Here is a 13403-nt window from a genome sequence, read left to right on the forward strand (position 1 = left end):
ATCTGCACGAGTTTGCAGCGTAAACCAAGCCCCTGCCATTCGCGTGGCCCCACGCCCCTTAAACAATGCTGCACATCGATGCCACTATCTCACTTTCTTAAAAAATGAAGGGTTTTGGAAAGTTCTGTGCGTTGTTTTAATAGGGAAAAGGAGATTGAGGAGGGTTATAAAAAGGGACTCCAACCCCTATGTGGGAACCAGCTCTAGGATATTTATCAATCGGTGTCAAGTACTACAGTGTAGCAGAGAAAATGAAGGGAACCCTCAGCTTTGTACCAAGCACAATGCCCCCCACAAGTGATTCTGAAAGCCAGGGATGCCTTTTTATGCTGCGTGTGAGCTCTATAATTAACCCGTCCTCTCTCCCACAGCCCAGGAGTGGAGTGGTAAAAAGAGGGGGCCTTTTGATATGAAGATTACATAGGGCAGCATCTCTCAGGGGGACAATGAGAGCAGACCCCACACACAGCCCACAGGGCAAGTCTCCTGGGGGGGGGGGGGGCAGAGCCTGACCTTTGGGCCTTGGTTCCCAGGAGGAAGCCACTGACTCGGTTCAGTCTACCGTCTACACTGCCCCTCTCCAGGACAGCCCACAGCTGCCGCTGGACCCCAGAGAGACCCAGAAGCTCGCACTGGAGGGAGAAATCCTCCCTGTGACTATTGACACACTTTTCCTTTCTCCTGCCGCTTACTTCTTCCCGAGCCTCTGAGGGTGAACCCAGGGCACCATCAGCAACTGAGAGACTGAAACTTAACCTCCGTGGCCTATCATTTTGGCACGAGCAAAGCAAACAGTGGCGTTTTAAATCCCATCACAGGGTGCTTTTAAGCTATTTCTTACCTTGCACTTTAGCCATGCATGAATAATCTTCCTACCTCCCATTAAACGATAATAACAGAAACTACTGCAAGCTGGCCCAAGTTCATTTGAGAGAGTGAACTGAAAACTTCTGCCCTTCAAATGAAACAAGAGAGTTTAATTAAATGGAGCTTAAATTTCATCATCTGAAACACGGGAGACCCTCAACCTTCTATGGCTCCCAGGTCCCAAGAATAAAATTCAAATTTGAGAGCATTCAGGGGCCTCCAGGTCCACTGTTGACTGTCCCCTCCCTGCTCCCAGGGCCTCCTGTGTTCCCAGACATGACTCTCCTTCCCACCTTACCCCTGCTCTGGCAGATACCCTCCCCTGGAATGTCCTACCTCCCCTTCTCCCATATTCCCTAGCAATTTTCCACTCATCCTCTGGGCCCAACAAACACCACCTCTCCCAAGAAGACCTCCTCAACACCCTCCCTCTAAATCAACGATCCCAGATCAGCTCTGTCCTTAGCAGTTCGTCTCTCTTGGTAACCCCAACCACGTTTGGCCCCATGTGTCCTCTGTCCATCCCAACAGAATGAATGTTCCTTGAGCCAGTCTTTGAACGCACACATTTGTGTTAGGATCATTTTAAACCAAATGTAAGCAATTCCCTGAACCCCCTCTGAGTTTCCACTGCTTCATCTGGGGAACAGAGTTGATAACTGTTTCTCTATGTTACAGAGTTTGTTAGGGTCTCCTTAGGAGGGTCAAGCTTCAGATGGCAAGACTCGGAAGATATTTCAGAGGCTGGAAATGACTTGAGCAACACGTACAACTCCACAGCTAATATCTCCTATTTAACACCTCTAGTCCCAGCCGGTCAACAGTCTTCCCAGAGGGTACACTTAAACCCAGGAAATAAAACATGCCTTAAATAAAGGGGAAAGGGACAAACAAAATAAACAAGAAGCAAACAAAAAGCCCTAATCCATAACAAGTTCTCCAGCACCTCAGAGACACCATCCAATATGGTAGCCACTAAGGTGTGGCTACCGCGCACGTCAAGCGTGGCTGGTCTGAATCAAGAGGTGTCGTAAACATAACATAGACACTGGATTCCCAAAGGCTTCGGGCAGAAATGTGAAATCTCAATAGTTTGTAGTATCTTCTGCCTGTTAAGTAGATTTTTAGATATTACTATCACCAATGATTTATTTTTTGTTTCTTTACTTTTTTTCAGTGTAGTTACTGGATAATTTGAAGTGATGCATGCAGCTGACCGTCCATTCTGGCTGGACTCCCCTAGGACAGTCCTGTTGCAGGCACCGCCCTACCCTAGGTGAAGGAGCAAATCCGCTCCCGGGACATCCGGGCTCCTCTTGTGGGTACAGCACCTAACAGCCACACCTTCTAACAGTCACACCTTCAGAAGTTGTTTGTGTTGGGGCTGGGTCTACGGCGAGCCATGGTGCTAACTGAGTTATTCTTTACTCTCTTCTGTGGCAGCTCGGTCACTGCCAAATCAAACCAAAACTCCAATGGGCAATGACGACGGCGGACAATTCCACACTCGGCACCCTAGGAAGCGGGATTTTCTTCTTGGTTTCCCATCAACGTCAACATGTTCATTCTTTCAATGCATATTTACCGAGTGATTATTGCTTTGGTCTCCATGTGTGTCTCCTCCTTCCCCCCCATCACTGCCCACAATATTCATACGTTGGAAGCATATGCCCAAGGTGATAATATTAGGAGGGGAGGCCCTTGGAGGGGGTTGGGTCATGAGGGTGGGGCCCCAGGGAGCTCCCTCACCCCTTCCGCCATGGGGGCTACAACAGAAGTCTGTGCCCCGGAAGCGGTCAAGTCTGTGCCCCGGAAGTGGTCCCTCACCTAATCCTGCTGGCACCCTGACCTGAAACCCCCGGAACCGTGAGAAATCAGTCCTGGTGGCTGACACACCACCCAGTCTGTGGCATCTGAACAGGGATTTGGAAAACTACCAGGTACCAGGCTCTGTTCTAGATGTTGAGGAACTGTGGGAAGCAAGACAAGGCTGCTTTTAATGATCCAACACACCAGCGTGTGCGCTTTCCAAGTACCACAGGCTGCAGAGGAGGGACGCCCATCCCCTTACTCTGACCACGTAAGGCTGGCTGAAGAGCTGACACGGAGGAAACACAGGAGCTGGACTCTGACCTCAGGACACAGCGACGCTGAAGTGAGAAGAGTCATCTGAAGGCAGATGACAGCACCGGCCCCCAGAGGGGATGAGCTCACCCAGGGGAAGAGTGTAGGGTAAGAGGAGAAGAGGCTATCAGTGAGTGTCCCGCTCGCAGTCCACAGCTGGGCTTGGGGCCCTTCTAAACAAATTACCTCCTGACCTAATTAGCTGAAAGCAAGAGCATGTACAGGGGGCATAACGGTGACATCAGAGAGCACAGTCTCTGGTGTCAGTCAGACCCAGGCAGGGGTCCTGTTCCAACTCTCTGGTTCTTTGACCTTAGACAAGCTCCTTCGCTTCTAAGCCTCAGTCTCCTCACCTGTACAGTGGGACAGGCAAATGTTCGCCTCACAAGATCGTGCAGGTTACATGTGTTCGTCCAAATACAGCAGTTGTCACACCACCTGATACCCAGTAGTTCCATAGTAAGTGAGCTTGGTTGTATTGGGGGCGGGGGGGTGCTTCCCAGCTATTGTTATTCTTTGTTGGTGAGGAAGCAATGGTTTGGGGCGGGGGGCGGGGGGTAGGCTGTCCAGTGCATGTAGGATGTTTAATAGCATCTCTGGCTTCTCCCCACTGGGTACTAGTAGGACACCCCCTCCCCAGGTGTGACAACCAAATTTTCTCCAGACATCGCCAAAGGTCCCTGGCAATGGGGAGAGAAGGGAGCAAAAGGGTCCCCAGTTGAGAACCACTGGCCTCCATCAGGTGAGGCGGAAAGTTCACCTAGAGGAGGATCCAGTGCCTAAAAAGATAAGCTTTTTTAAGTGTAAAGTATAAAGAACGCTGAGCACTGATGGACTCCCGCCTTGGCTATCAAGCCCGCAGACTGTCTCCAGGAAAGCAAGCAGTAGGCCAGCAAATGGCACCAAATACACTTTGGCCTCGCCTAAATCAGGATTGCAGGCTTCTAACTGAATTCCAGCACCTGCTCTGGGGACCATGGCCGAAATGGGCCTCCACCCTGGCTGTGAGTGCCATCCACAGAGGCGGCTCCCCCAGGCTCCAAGGTGAGGGGGACTGGCTCCTGGACAGGAGGAAGCCATTCGGGGCTCCTCTGCACACAGCAGGTTCAAGTGTGGTGAGAAAGCCCAGTGAGTTCCGTCCTGTGCAATGAGCCACGTCAGCCACCCAGCCACTGCTCGCTGAAGGGCTGCCACGGGGCAAGGTTACTTCTCTGAAGTGACTTTCATCCTCCTGGGTTCAGCTTCAGAAATGACATCGAGGGGTACCTGGGTGGTTCAAGGTTGATGAAGCAACTGCCTTTGACTCGGGTCATGATCCCAGGGTCCTGGGATTAAGCTCCCTGCTCATCGGGGAGTCTGCTTCTCCCTCTCCCTCTGCCTCTCCCCGGACTCGAGCTCCCTACCTCTCTCTCTCTCAAATAAACAATAAAATCTATAAAATAAAATAATAAAATAAAATAAAATGCGTCACTGAGGCAGAGCTCAGTTCTGGGCAGGGGGAGGGTATTGGGGGAGGGGAATGCCAGCGTGGCCGACAGAAGGCTAGTGCAGAGAGAAAGAAGATACTCAGAACCGTCTGGACACAGGACCCTCCCAGTGAACGTGACAAGGCACACACATGAAATAGATAAACCCTGTCATAAACACAAAGATTACGATCTCGTCATAAACACAAAGATTACGATCTCAGGATGAGAAACCACAGTGCCTTTGCTCTGTGTGCGCTCTGTCTGCATCCATGTTCAAGGCACCTTTCCTTCTCCTTTCTCACTTAATCCTCCCCGCCAGCACCACGTCGGAGAGGGAAGACTGCTACCTTCGCCTGGCAAAGAAGGGACCGGAATCTCTGAGCCTCAGACCTTCACGCAGCCATTCAATCCATTGTTAAGTTGCTACGATCTCCGGGCACCTGCCCAAGTGGTGGGGTGTGGCCGGGGCTCTGCCAGATACTGTTTGAGCCCGGAGAGTCTCGAGCCAGTGCTCAAGGAGAAGCGAAGCACTATTGGCACTTGGGCAAGATGCCTCTGACGGGCAGAAAGATCCGATCCCCCGCAGGATGTCTAGCATCCTTGGCCCAGCCAATGAGATTGACGTCATCAATCCTTAGATACAATCAAGAGCATCCCCTACACATTTCCAAACACAGGGAGGGGGGTAGCCCCCAGCTGATAGCCACTACCCGATGGCCTGGGCAACGGATCTTAAGTCAGACAGCTGTGGTTCCCCGATCCTTTCCATCTGACCTGAGACAAGTGATATTCTCTCTGCCTCCATGTCCCCACCTTATAAAATGGTGATAATCACCATGTGTACCTGCTAAGAGTCCTTTGAGAAGTAACATATTAAACACCTGGCCGATGTCGACCTTCAGAAATAATACCTAATAAACATCTGCATTATTTCCCCAGCTCATCTCCTCCTGTGTGTCCTTGTCTGCTTGTATCTTTAAAGCCTCCTTCTCAGGGAGGCTGCAGACGGCAGTCCCCCGGCCACTTCCATTCTACTTCCTTTTCCTTGCTTTAATGTTCCTCTGTAGCCCTTCATCATCAAACATTTAAGATTTTATTTATTTAACTGGGAGACAGAGAGAGCACAGAGGGAAAGGGAGAAGCAGACTCCTTGGTGAGCAGGGAGCCTGATGCGGCACTCAATCCCAGGACTCTGGGATCACGACCTGAGCCAAAGGCAGACGCTTAACTGACTGAGCCTCCCAGGCACCCCAAACACGCTCTATGTTTTACACATGCGTTTTTTATTGTGCCTCCCCCAGGAGAATATACCATGAGGTCACAGACTTCTGTCTATTTGGGTCCCTGCAGTATCTCTAGCACCCAGAACAGAGCCTAACTCTTAAAAAGCATTCAGCAAAAATATCGTGAGTGATGTCAAATGGATACAGTAGACAGCCAAGGTCTGAAAGCTGGTCTCTGGACTACAAATTCTGTGTTCCTTTCTCTATAGAGAATGACCACGGATCACATCCTGAACATTTTGTTGAAGAATTTCCCAACACTAGCTCTGTTAAATGTTTTGCAAATCTCTCTTACAGAGTGGTAGTCTAGTTTGGGGGTGGCGGAGTGAGGAGAAATGGGATATCCACGGTGACCACTTTACAAAGTGCATGACCAGCTGCCCAAAGGTAAACACGAAACCGCCAAGTAAGAAGCATCCACGTTTCCCACGCAGCCTGCCCCAGGACCCCCAGAGCAGGCCGGACCCCCAGAGGACCCACTCGGACCCTCCAGGGCCTCCTATCCCAAATCCCTCTCCACCCCATACTCTTTGGCTGCCCTCTCCCTCTGCCTTCTGCTTTGAACAATTTGCTGCTTGCCCTGCTCAGTCCCGCCTCAAGGACAGGCCTTGGGCTGCTCTATGCCTGGAACATTCTTTCTGGGCTGGACACATGGATGGTTCCTTCCCTTCCTTGAGGTCTCTGCTCTCCAAGGTCATCTTAACAATGACAGTCCCTAATTACCTCTAAATTAAATTGCAACCCCCACCTCCCATCCATCTCCCCCTGCTTTGCTTCTGTGTCTGTCACACCATCTGACAAGCCATATATTTCACTGCTGCACTTACCTGAAGTCTGGCTATCCGACTAGAACGAAAGTCCCCAGGGGACAAAAATCAGTGTTGCATCCCCAAGCGCCTAGGACAATCCCTAGTGCCTAGCACAGGGTAGAAGAGAAAGACAGAGACAGAGCTCCTAAATTTCTATGGATCATATTCGGTCTAAGATGTGTCAAATTACAGTTTCCAGGACTTTTTAACTGACAGATTCAAGTATTGTTGACCTCCTAGCAAGCTGTGCCTTCCTCTTCACTTGTCATAAAGATGGGATCTCAAAACTCGAGAGAAAGGAAACTGAAAAGGGGAGGGGGGGGTGAGTAAAGCAGAACAACTTCTGGTTTTTCTAAGAATAGGAACTCACACGCCTGCTGGCAGTGACCTTCCTGAGGTCGATTTCACCTACCCTCCCCAGATTAAGAAGAGGTCGTCCAGTTGGTGGGTTGAAGAGGTGGAAAGGGCGGAGCCTGTACTTTTAAGTTTTTGATTTCCTGTTTTCTTGTGGCTGTGCCAGTGGAGCTGGTCAGAAGCAAAATGACTTTCCAGCCAGATCAATATAAACGGCAGCCACCTCTGCTGCAGGCAGAGCCCCTCGGCCCGGGCCTCGCAGAAATCTCCAGTCGCCCTTCCCCGGCTGCCTGACCACCACTTTATTTCCTAAAGCAGCGACACTCACCAGCTCCTTCCAAGCCTCCGCTAGAACTGTGGGAGGAAATTGCCTAAGTGCACTAGTCTCCTCTTAACGCAGCTCAGAAAATGCCCCCGAGAAATGCAAACATTTCAGCTGCCAAAGGGAGAGCCCATCCTGGACAAATCCTGGCCTTCAGTGATTTCATGCTGCGGTTGGGATCCATAACGGTCCCATATTCGAGACCCCCTGATGCCTCTCCAAAGGAAGTTTCAGATAACTAACCTAAGAACAGCCCCTACAAATTCCTCTGACTCCAAACTCATTTCACGTCTAAGCAAAAAGATTCTTTAGTTGAAGATTAAATGTGTGCAGGGGTGCCTGGGCGACTCCTGCCCTCTGGTCTTGATCTCAGGGTTGTGAGTTCAAGCTCTGCACGGGGCATGGAGCCTACTTTTAAAAAATAAATAAGTTTAAATTAAATTAAAAAATAAAATTAAAAGTGCAGCAAAAAAAAAAAAAGGAAAAAAAATTGGATTGACATCCTACAGAGCAGAGGAGGGGAGGAGACAGCAGAGATACATGTACGTCATAAATTAAAAAGGTCGTGATTAAATTTTGTCTTTATTTTTTTTAAAGGTTTTTGGGTTTTTTTTTTTAATTATTTATTTATTTATTTATTTATTTATTTATTTGTCAGAGAGAGAGAGCACAAGCGCACAAGCAGGCAGAGGCAGAGAGAGAAGCAGGCTCCCCCCGCAAGCAAGGAGCCCAATGCGAGACCCCATCCCAGGATCTGGGATCATGACCTGAGCCGAAGGCAGTGGCTTAACCAACTGAGGCACCCAGGCGTCCCTAAATTTTGTCTCTAAACTTAATAACTAGTCACCATAATAATGAATTTGTCTAACATACATCAAAACAGGTACAAATGTCACACTATGGTCTCACTCTTTTTTAAATCTATATATTCAATAACATAGAATAAAGCACCTGTTGCCTCTGGGTGCTGGAATAATAAATGATAACTTCTCATCTACACTTCCTACATTTTCTAAACAGAGCACCTATTATGTTTATAATTAGACTAAAATTATAACACAAAGGCACCGTGCATTCAATCTAATCAAGTAAAACTACAAAGGGGTAACCCAAGAAGTCTTTAAATGAAGGGTATAATCTTTCAATACATCCAACCAGGGCAAAGAAATCCCAGGCAACAGTGAAAGTAAACATTCGGCCAAAGGAAAAAAAGAGGCCGAGAAAGGAAAAGGCTTTCTCCTCTGCAGGCTTCTCTTTGAACAGGAGCTTTCAAACAAAACCACAATCCTACAGAGTGACACAAAAGGAAGGTTCAGAGGGGCTGTCTTCACACAACGCAGCACCCCGGGGGCCTCTCAGCTTCCGCCTTGCACAACAGGGCGCCATCAAAGACCCCGCTGTCCCAGGCAGGTATGTGAGACACGGTACTGTCCCGGAGGCACTTTCACTGATGGACTAAAAGTGTACAGAAACCACTAGCCTGTGCTTCCCTTCTCACCAACTTCAGGAGCAGTGCACACCCACAAAAGATGTTCGTCCTGTGGATGGGTTTCTTCAAGTCAGTAGCTAAACAAGGCCAAGCTTCCCCGGTACCTAGGGTACCCAGGATGCAGAGCAGTGCCCTCTGCTGCATCAAACCTCAGGGCAGCAAATCTAGCCCTTGGGGAATGTTTTGGTATGGTGCATATTGACTAAACCAAACCCCTGTCTTGGCGGGGGAGGGGACACGCCGGTCTCAGAGACAGGAAAGCAAGGAAGGGTCCCCACCAGACAGACCCAGACTCACTGACACAGCATTCTTGGCAAGGCTTGCCACCCTTCCTGAAAACCGGACAAGCGGGTCTTCTAGGGTTGAGCTACTTCACGCTTTCATCCAACAAATATTTTATTGAGCATCTACTATGTGTCAGGCACTGTGCAAAACACAGGAATCAGAATGGGGCCAGGCTCCCCACGATCAGGTTTTCGGCCCCATTCGAATTCCTGTGTTTTGCACAGTGCCTGACAAGGCACACTTCTGCTAAATGCTCCAAACAAATGAAAGATCAGCTTCTCGAGTTTAGAAATTGCTCCAGTTTATGAATTAGAAAAGTACAAAAGACAGTGGGCCTCAGATTAGAATCAGAGGGAGAGACAGACAGCCCTCCCCATCACCAGCCATCTCCTTTCTTCTTTCTGTCCCTCCTCTCACACTCCAGGTGTTTTCTAGCCACCAATAAAGCCAGGAATCCATTTCTTTTGGAGTACTATTTTTCTATTTCAGATACAGGTATGTGGAACTCCTGCCAGAGGGCTCCAAATTTTTAGCAACACAATCTGTGCCATGCTGCGGTCCCTTCTGACTCTCCCTGGGTGATTTGGAAAGACTGACACTGCAGAGACTGGCCAAAGGATCATCCCACCATCACCCTAAATCAAAGGGGCAAAGATCAGCTCACTTTTAAAGAAATTCAAAGCAGTAGAAATGATGGGTGTCAGCTGTCATCAGTAATGTTTAATGTCGGTAAAGTTGAATAAAATGGGGGAAAAAGGGGGCGCCTGGGTGGCTCAGTGGGTTAGAGCCTCTGCCTTCGGGGAGGCTGCTCAGCGGGGAGCCTGCTTCCTCCTTTCTCTCTGCCTACTTGTGATCTCTGTCTGTCAAATAAATAAATCAAATCTTTTTTTTTTTTTAAATGGGGGGAAAAAAGAAAGGAAAATGTGTAATAGTGATTTCAAAACACATTTTTATGTCCCGTGTCTTAATAAAGCATTGGCATGAAGTTTTCATGGAACCATAGGTAATTCAAAATAAGGAAGACCTTCCGATTGAACCATCTTCAGGTCTGATGAACAGAAGGTACTGAACACAGTACTTGCTAAGGACCGGGTGGGAAAAGTCCCAAGAGCATGCTCATAGAGATATGACTAATAAACAAGTGCTATTTCTTGGGAGGGAATGAGGTCAGGAAGGGAAGCAAAGGCGGAGAACACAGGGTCCACGACAGACGATCCTTATCAGGGCAACCTTAGAAAAAGTTCTGTCCCTGATTTCCAAAGGCTAGACCGAAAAGACCAGCGTCACTTTCAAGCCGACACTGTAAACCAGGGATGGAAATTTTAGCAAAGTGCCAATGACAAGCTGAAAGTTTCTTCCTGGTGTCTCTGGTTAGAAAGTTATTTCCTAATTCTCAGACAAGAAAAGCAAAGCCCAGGCTGCCGGAAAAGCACGGATGACAGTGGTATTATTAGTCTTTTCCTGGACCACTAACAGGTACAGAGAGGCTCAAGTGCATTCCTGATAGAGTCGAAGATCTATCCTTGTTCCAGGCATTTCTGCAGAGAACTACCTGGCATGCTCCATCCAGGCAAATTTTAAGTGACCTAAACACATGTCTAGAGTCTAGACCAAATCATTCGGCCCTTTGTTTAAACTGGTTGAGCCCCAGTGTGCTTGCACACCACGGAGTCCCCCAGTCTCTGGGGCGGAGTCTGGCCTGGCTTCCAGGATGCCTCTGTCTGTCTGGCCCTGCCCGCTGCAACCACCCCAGGCTGCCCAGAACATAAGCGAGGTCCATTTTTAAATTCCCTTAGAAGTTTCCCAACCACCGGTTTGGGTGAGGAGACAAACACGGCTGCAGTTTGCTGACATGGAACTAGAAATACCCAACGGCAAACAAAAGCCATCTTTTACAAGGCTGGCTCGGATGTCCTGAGGTTACGTGTGGTAGTGTCAGACCATATCCTTGGCCCTGTGGCCGCCCTAACAACTGCTCCGGGCGGGCGGAGCCGGGAGCAGGGCGCAGGGGCCGCACCGGCCCGCGCTGTCAAGGAAGCTCACACCGGCAGCCCCGCCTGATTGATGGAAAGAACAGCTTCATTCCTCTGCTACCCACCCAAAAGCAGGCTAGAAGAATTCGGGGCTGCGTCTGCTCCAAGTGTTAGATACACACTGAAAGGAAACCCCGGGGGAGGGGGAGTCAAAAAGAAACACACCAACCCCATTTCCCTGGAAGGAAATGTGTTTCCAGCTCGCTCCTTGCAATTATAAAAGCAAATTATTGCTGTGGTTATACTGAGAAAGGCAACTCGGAGGCGTAGAAAAAATGGATTTCGGAGCCAATGTGGCCCAGCGGGGGCCTGCCGGGGGGTGAGGTGGCACGGGCATACCACGGCTCCCCGGGGAGATCCGCGCCGCCCCAAAGACTCCTTAGGCGCCCCGAAGCCTTACCTGTTGGGCTTGGCGGCCGAGCTGCGAACCCCGGCCGCTGCGCTCAAAGGCGCCCCTCCCTCCTCGGGTCCCAAACTTTCCAGAGCGCCCCTAGGAAGGGGCGAGCCTCGATCCTCCCCCAATCCACATTTCAGATGAGGAACTTGTCTAAGCTCCCGAGGGCTGGTGAGGGGGGAGGTTAGGAGAGGGAAGGGGGCTCACTGCCACAGGCCCGGGGGCCCTCCAGGGGACTTCGGATGCTCGGAACCCAGGAATGGAGGAAGCAACCTGACGGTCAGCCCAGGGCCCGGCCAAAGTTTCCTCCAAAACTGCTGCGGCCAAGGCGTGACCCAGAGGCCATAACCAGCACGGAGTCGCGAGAGCCGCTGGGGTGGGGGCGCAGGGTGAAGCAGGCCCCAAGGCACCAGCCGCAAGGTCAATGCCGAGTCAGACCCCGGGAACAAACAGCGGGTGCCCGCCCCCTTCCCCAGCCTGGTGGAGGGGCAGCGCCGGGCACTGGGTTTTACCAAATCCAACCTCTCCCCACACCTCCGCGCGGCGCCGAGCCCGGGACACGTGGGAGCCTAAGCCTTGGGCTCCCCAGCTCGCGGCGGGGGCTGGCGAGCTCGCCGGGGCGCACAGCCTTCGCCCCCGGGCCCCCCACCCAGGAACAGGCAGCGCGCCCAGGCGCAGGGCGCAGGCTCCCGGCGCCCTTTCATCCTCAGCTGACGGCATCAACCGGGAGTTGCGTTCTCTTCATACCTGCCCCCCACCACCAGGAGCTGCCCACAACCTCTCTACCTTGCTTTGCTACCTCGCAGACAGACAGACAAGAAACACAAAGAGAAAAGGAAGAGAGGGGAGAAAAAAACTACCGCCCCTCCTGCTCCCATCCTCCAGGCTGGAGCCGAGAGAGAGGAGGAACGTGAGCACGTCTTCCCTCCTCCTCTCCATCCCGACTCGGCGACCCCGGCAGACCGGGCAGCAAGGAGCCCCGAGGCGGCTGAGAGGGAAGAGGTAAGGTTGAAGAGGCAGAAACCCGGCGCCAGTGAGCGAGCGAGAGCGCGAGAGCGGAAAAAATATATATATATTCAACAAAACCACGCTAACGCGCCCCCTACCTGGGTGCAACATACTTTGGAAATAGAAGATGACCAGGATAAAGGATCCCAAGCAAGTGGCCAGCACCATCCGGCAAATTCTGTTCATCCTCATCACTTCCAGCAGCGCCGGCTTCATGGCTTTGTCCTGGCTGCGGGGACCGGGGTGTCCGGGAGGCGCGCCCGGGGCGCAGGAGCCGGGACCCTGCAGCGCGGAGCGGAGCCCAGGAGGCGCAGGGCAGGGCTGGGCAGGGCTCGGGGTGGGGGAACGATCGGGAGGGCTTCGCGGCCGCTCGCGGAGCCCGCAGCCCCGGGCAGGGGTATGGAAGGCGGCGGAGTTGCTCTGGAAGTGCCGAGATGCCTGGACCCGCCGGCTGCGCGCTCCTGCTCCTCCTGCTGCTCCTCTCCGCCTCCCCGCCGCCGCCTCCGCTCCCGCCGGCGGCCGCCGCGCTGCCTCCTCGCCGGCCGGGCGGCGAGGGCGCGAGCGCTGATGGTGCCGCCGCCGCTGCGCTGGCCGCTGTGGCTGTCGGCCGGACCCCCTCCCTCCTCTCCAAAGCCTACTTCATTGCGCTCCAATGATCTATATATTCCGGGCTGGGTTTTACCAAATGCAACTCGCAGCCCCCGGCGAGGGGAGGGCGCCCGCGGAGAGCCGGGAGGAGGGAGGGACCCGAGCGCCGGGGCGGAGCGTCGCGCTCCCCCCGCCCCTGCCCGGGAATTGGTCGCGTCCAGCTGTTTCCCGGGGAGTGCGGAGCCGCGCTCCCGCAGGGTCCCAAAAGCCCTCAGTCCCCGGCCGCGCTCGGCCGCCGTCTGGAGGCTGTGTCAGCGTTTCCATGACAAAACCCGGAGGAAAAAAATGCGAATAAAATCGCCTCGGTGCTGCCACCCA

The 13403-nt window shown here is 52.0% G+C and overlaps 1 protein-coding gene across 2 annotated transcripts in view; it reads right to left on the reverse strand.

Moving 5' to 3' along the window:
* The window catches only part of CHST11 (carbohydrate sulfotransferase 11), a 255773-nt gene extending 242795 nt beyond the window's left edge, over positions 1 to 12978 (reverse strand). Inside the window, exon 1 of one of the 2 annotated variants that reach the window (XM_059402209.1) lies at positions 12551 to 12978. In XM_059402209.1, coding sequence (XP_059258192.1) covers positions 12551 to 12653 — 103 coding nt within the window. In that variant the 5' untranslated portion in view covers positions 12654 to 12978. Of the gene's footprint in view, positions 1 to 12535 lie in introns of both variants that reach the window. The other variant, XM_059402208.1, reaches the window with a different exon arrangement.
* Between the last annotated feature and the right edge of the window lie 425 nt (positions 12979 to 13403).

This window comes from Mustela nigripes, chromosome 6 (genome assembly GCF_022355385.1).
Source record: "Mustela nigripes isolate SB6536 chromosome 6, MUSNIG.SB6536, whole genome shotgun sequence".
In the NCBI taxonomy this organism is placed as follows: domain Eukaryota; kingdom Metazoa; phylum Chordata; class Mammalia; order Carnivora; family Mustelidae; genus Mustela; species Mustela nigripes.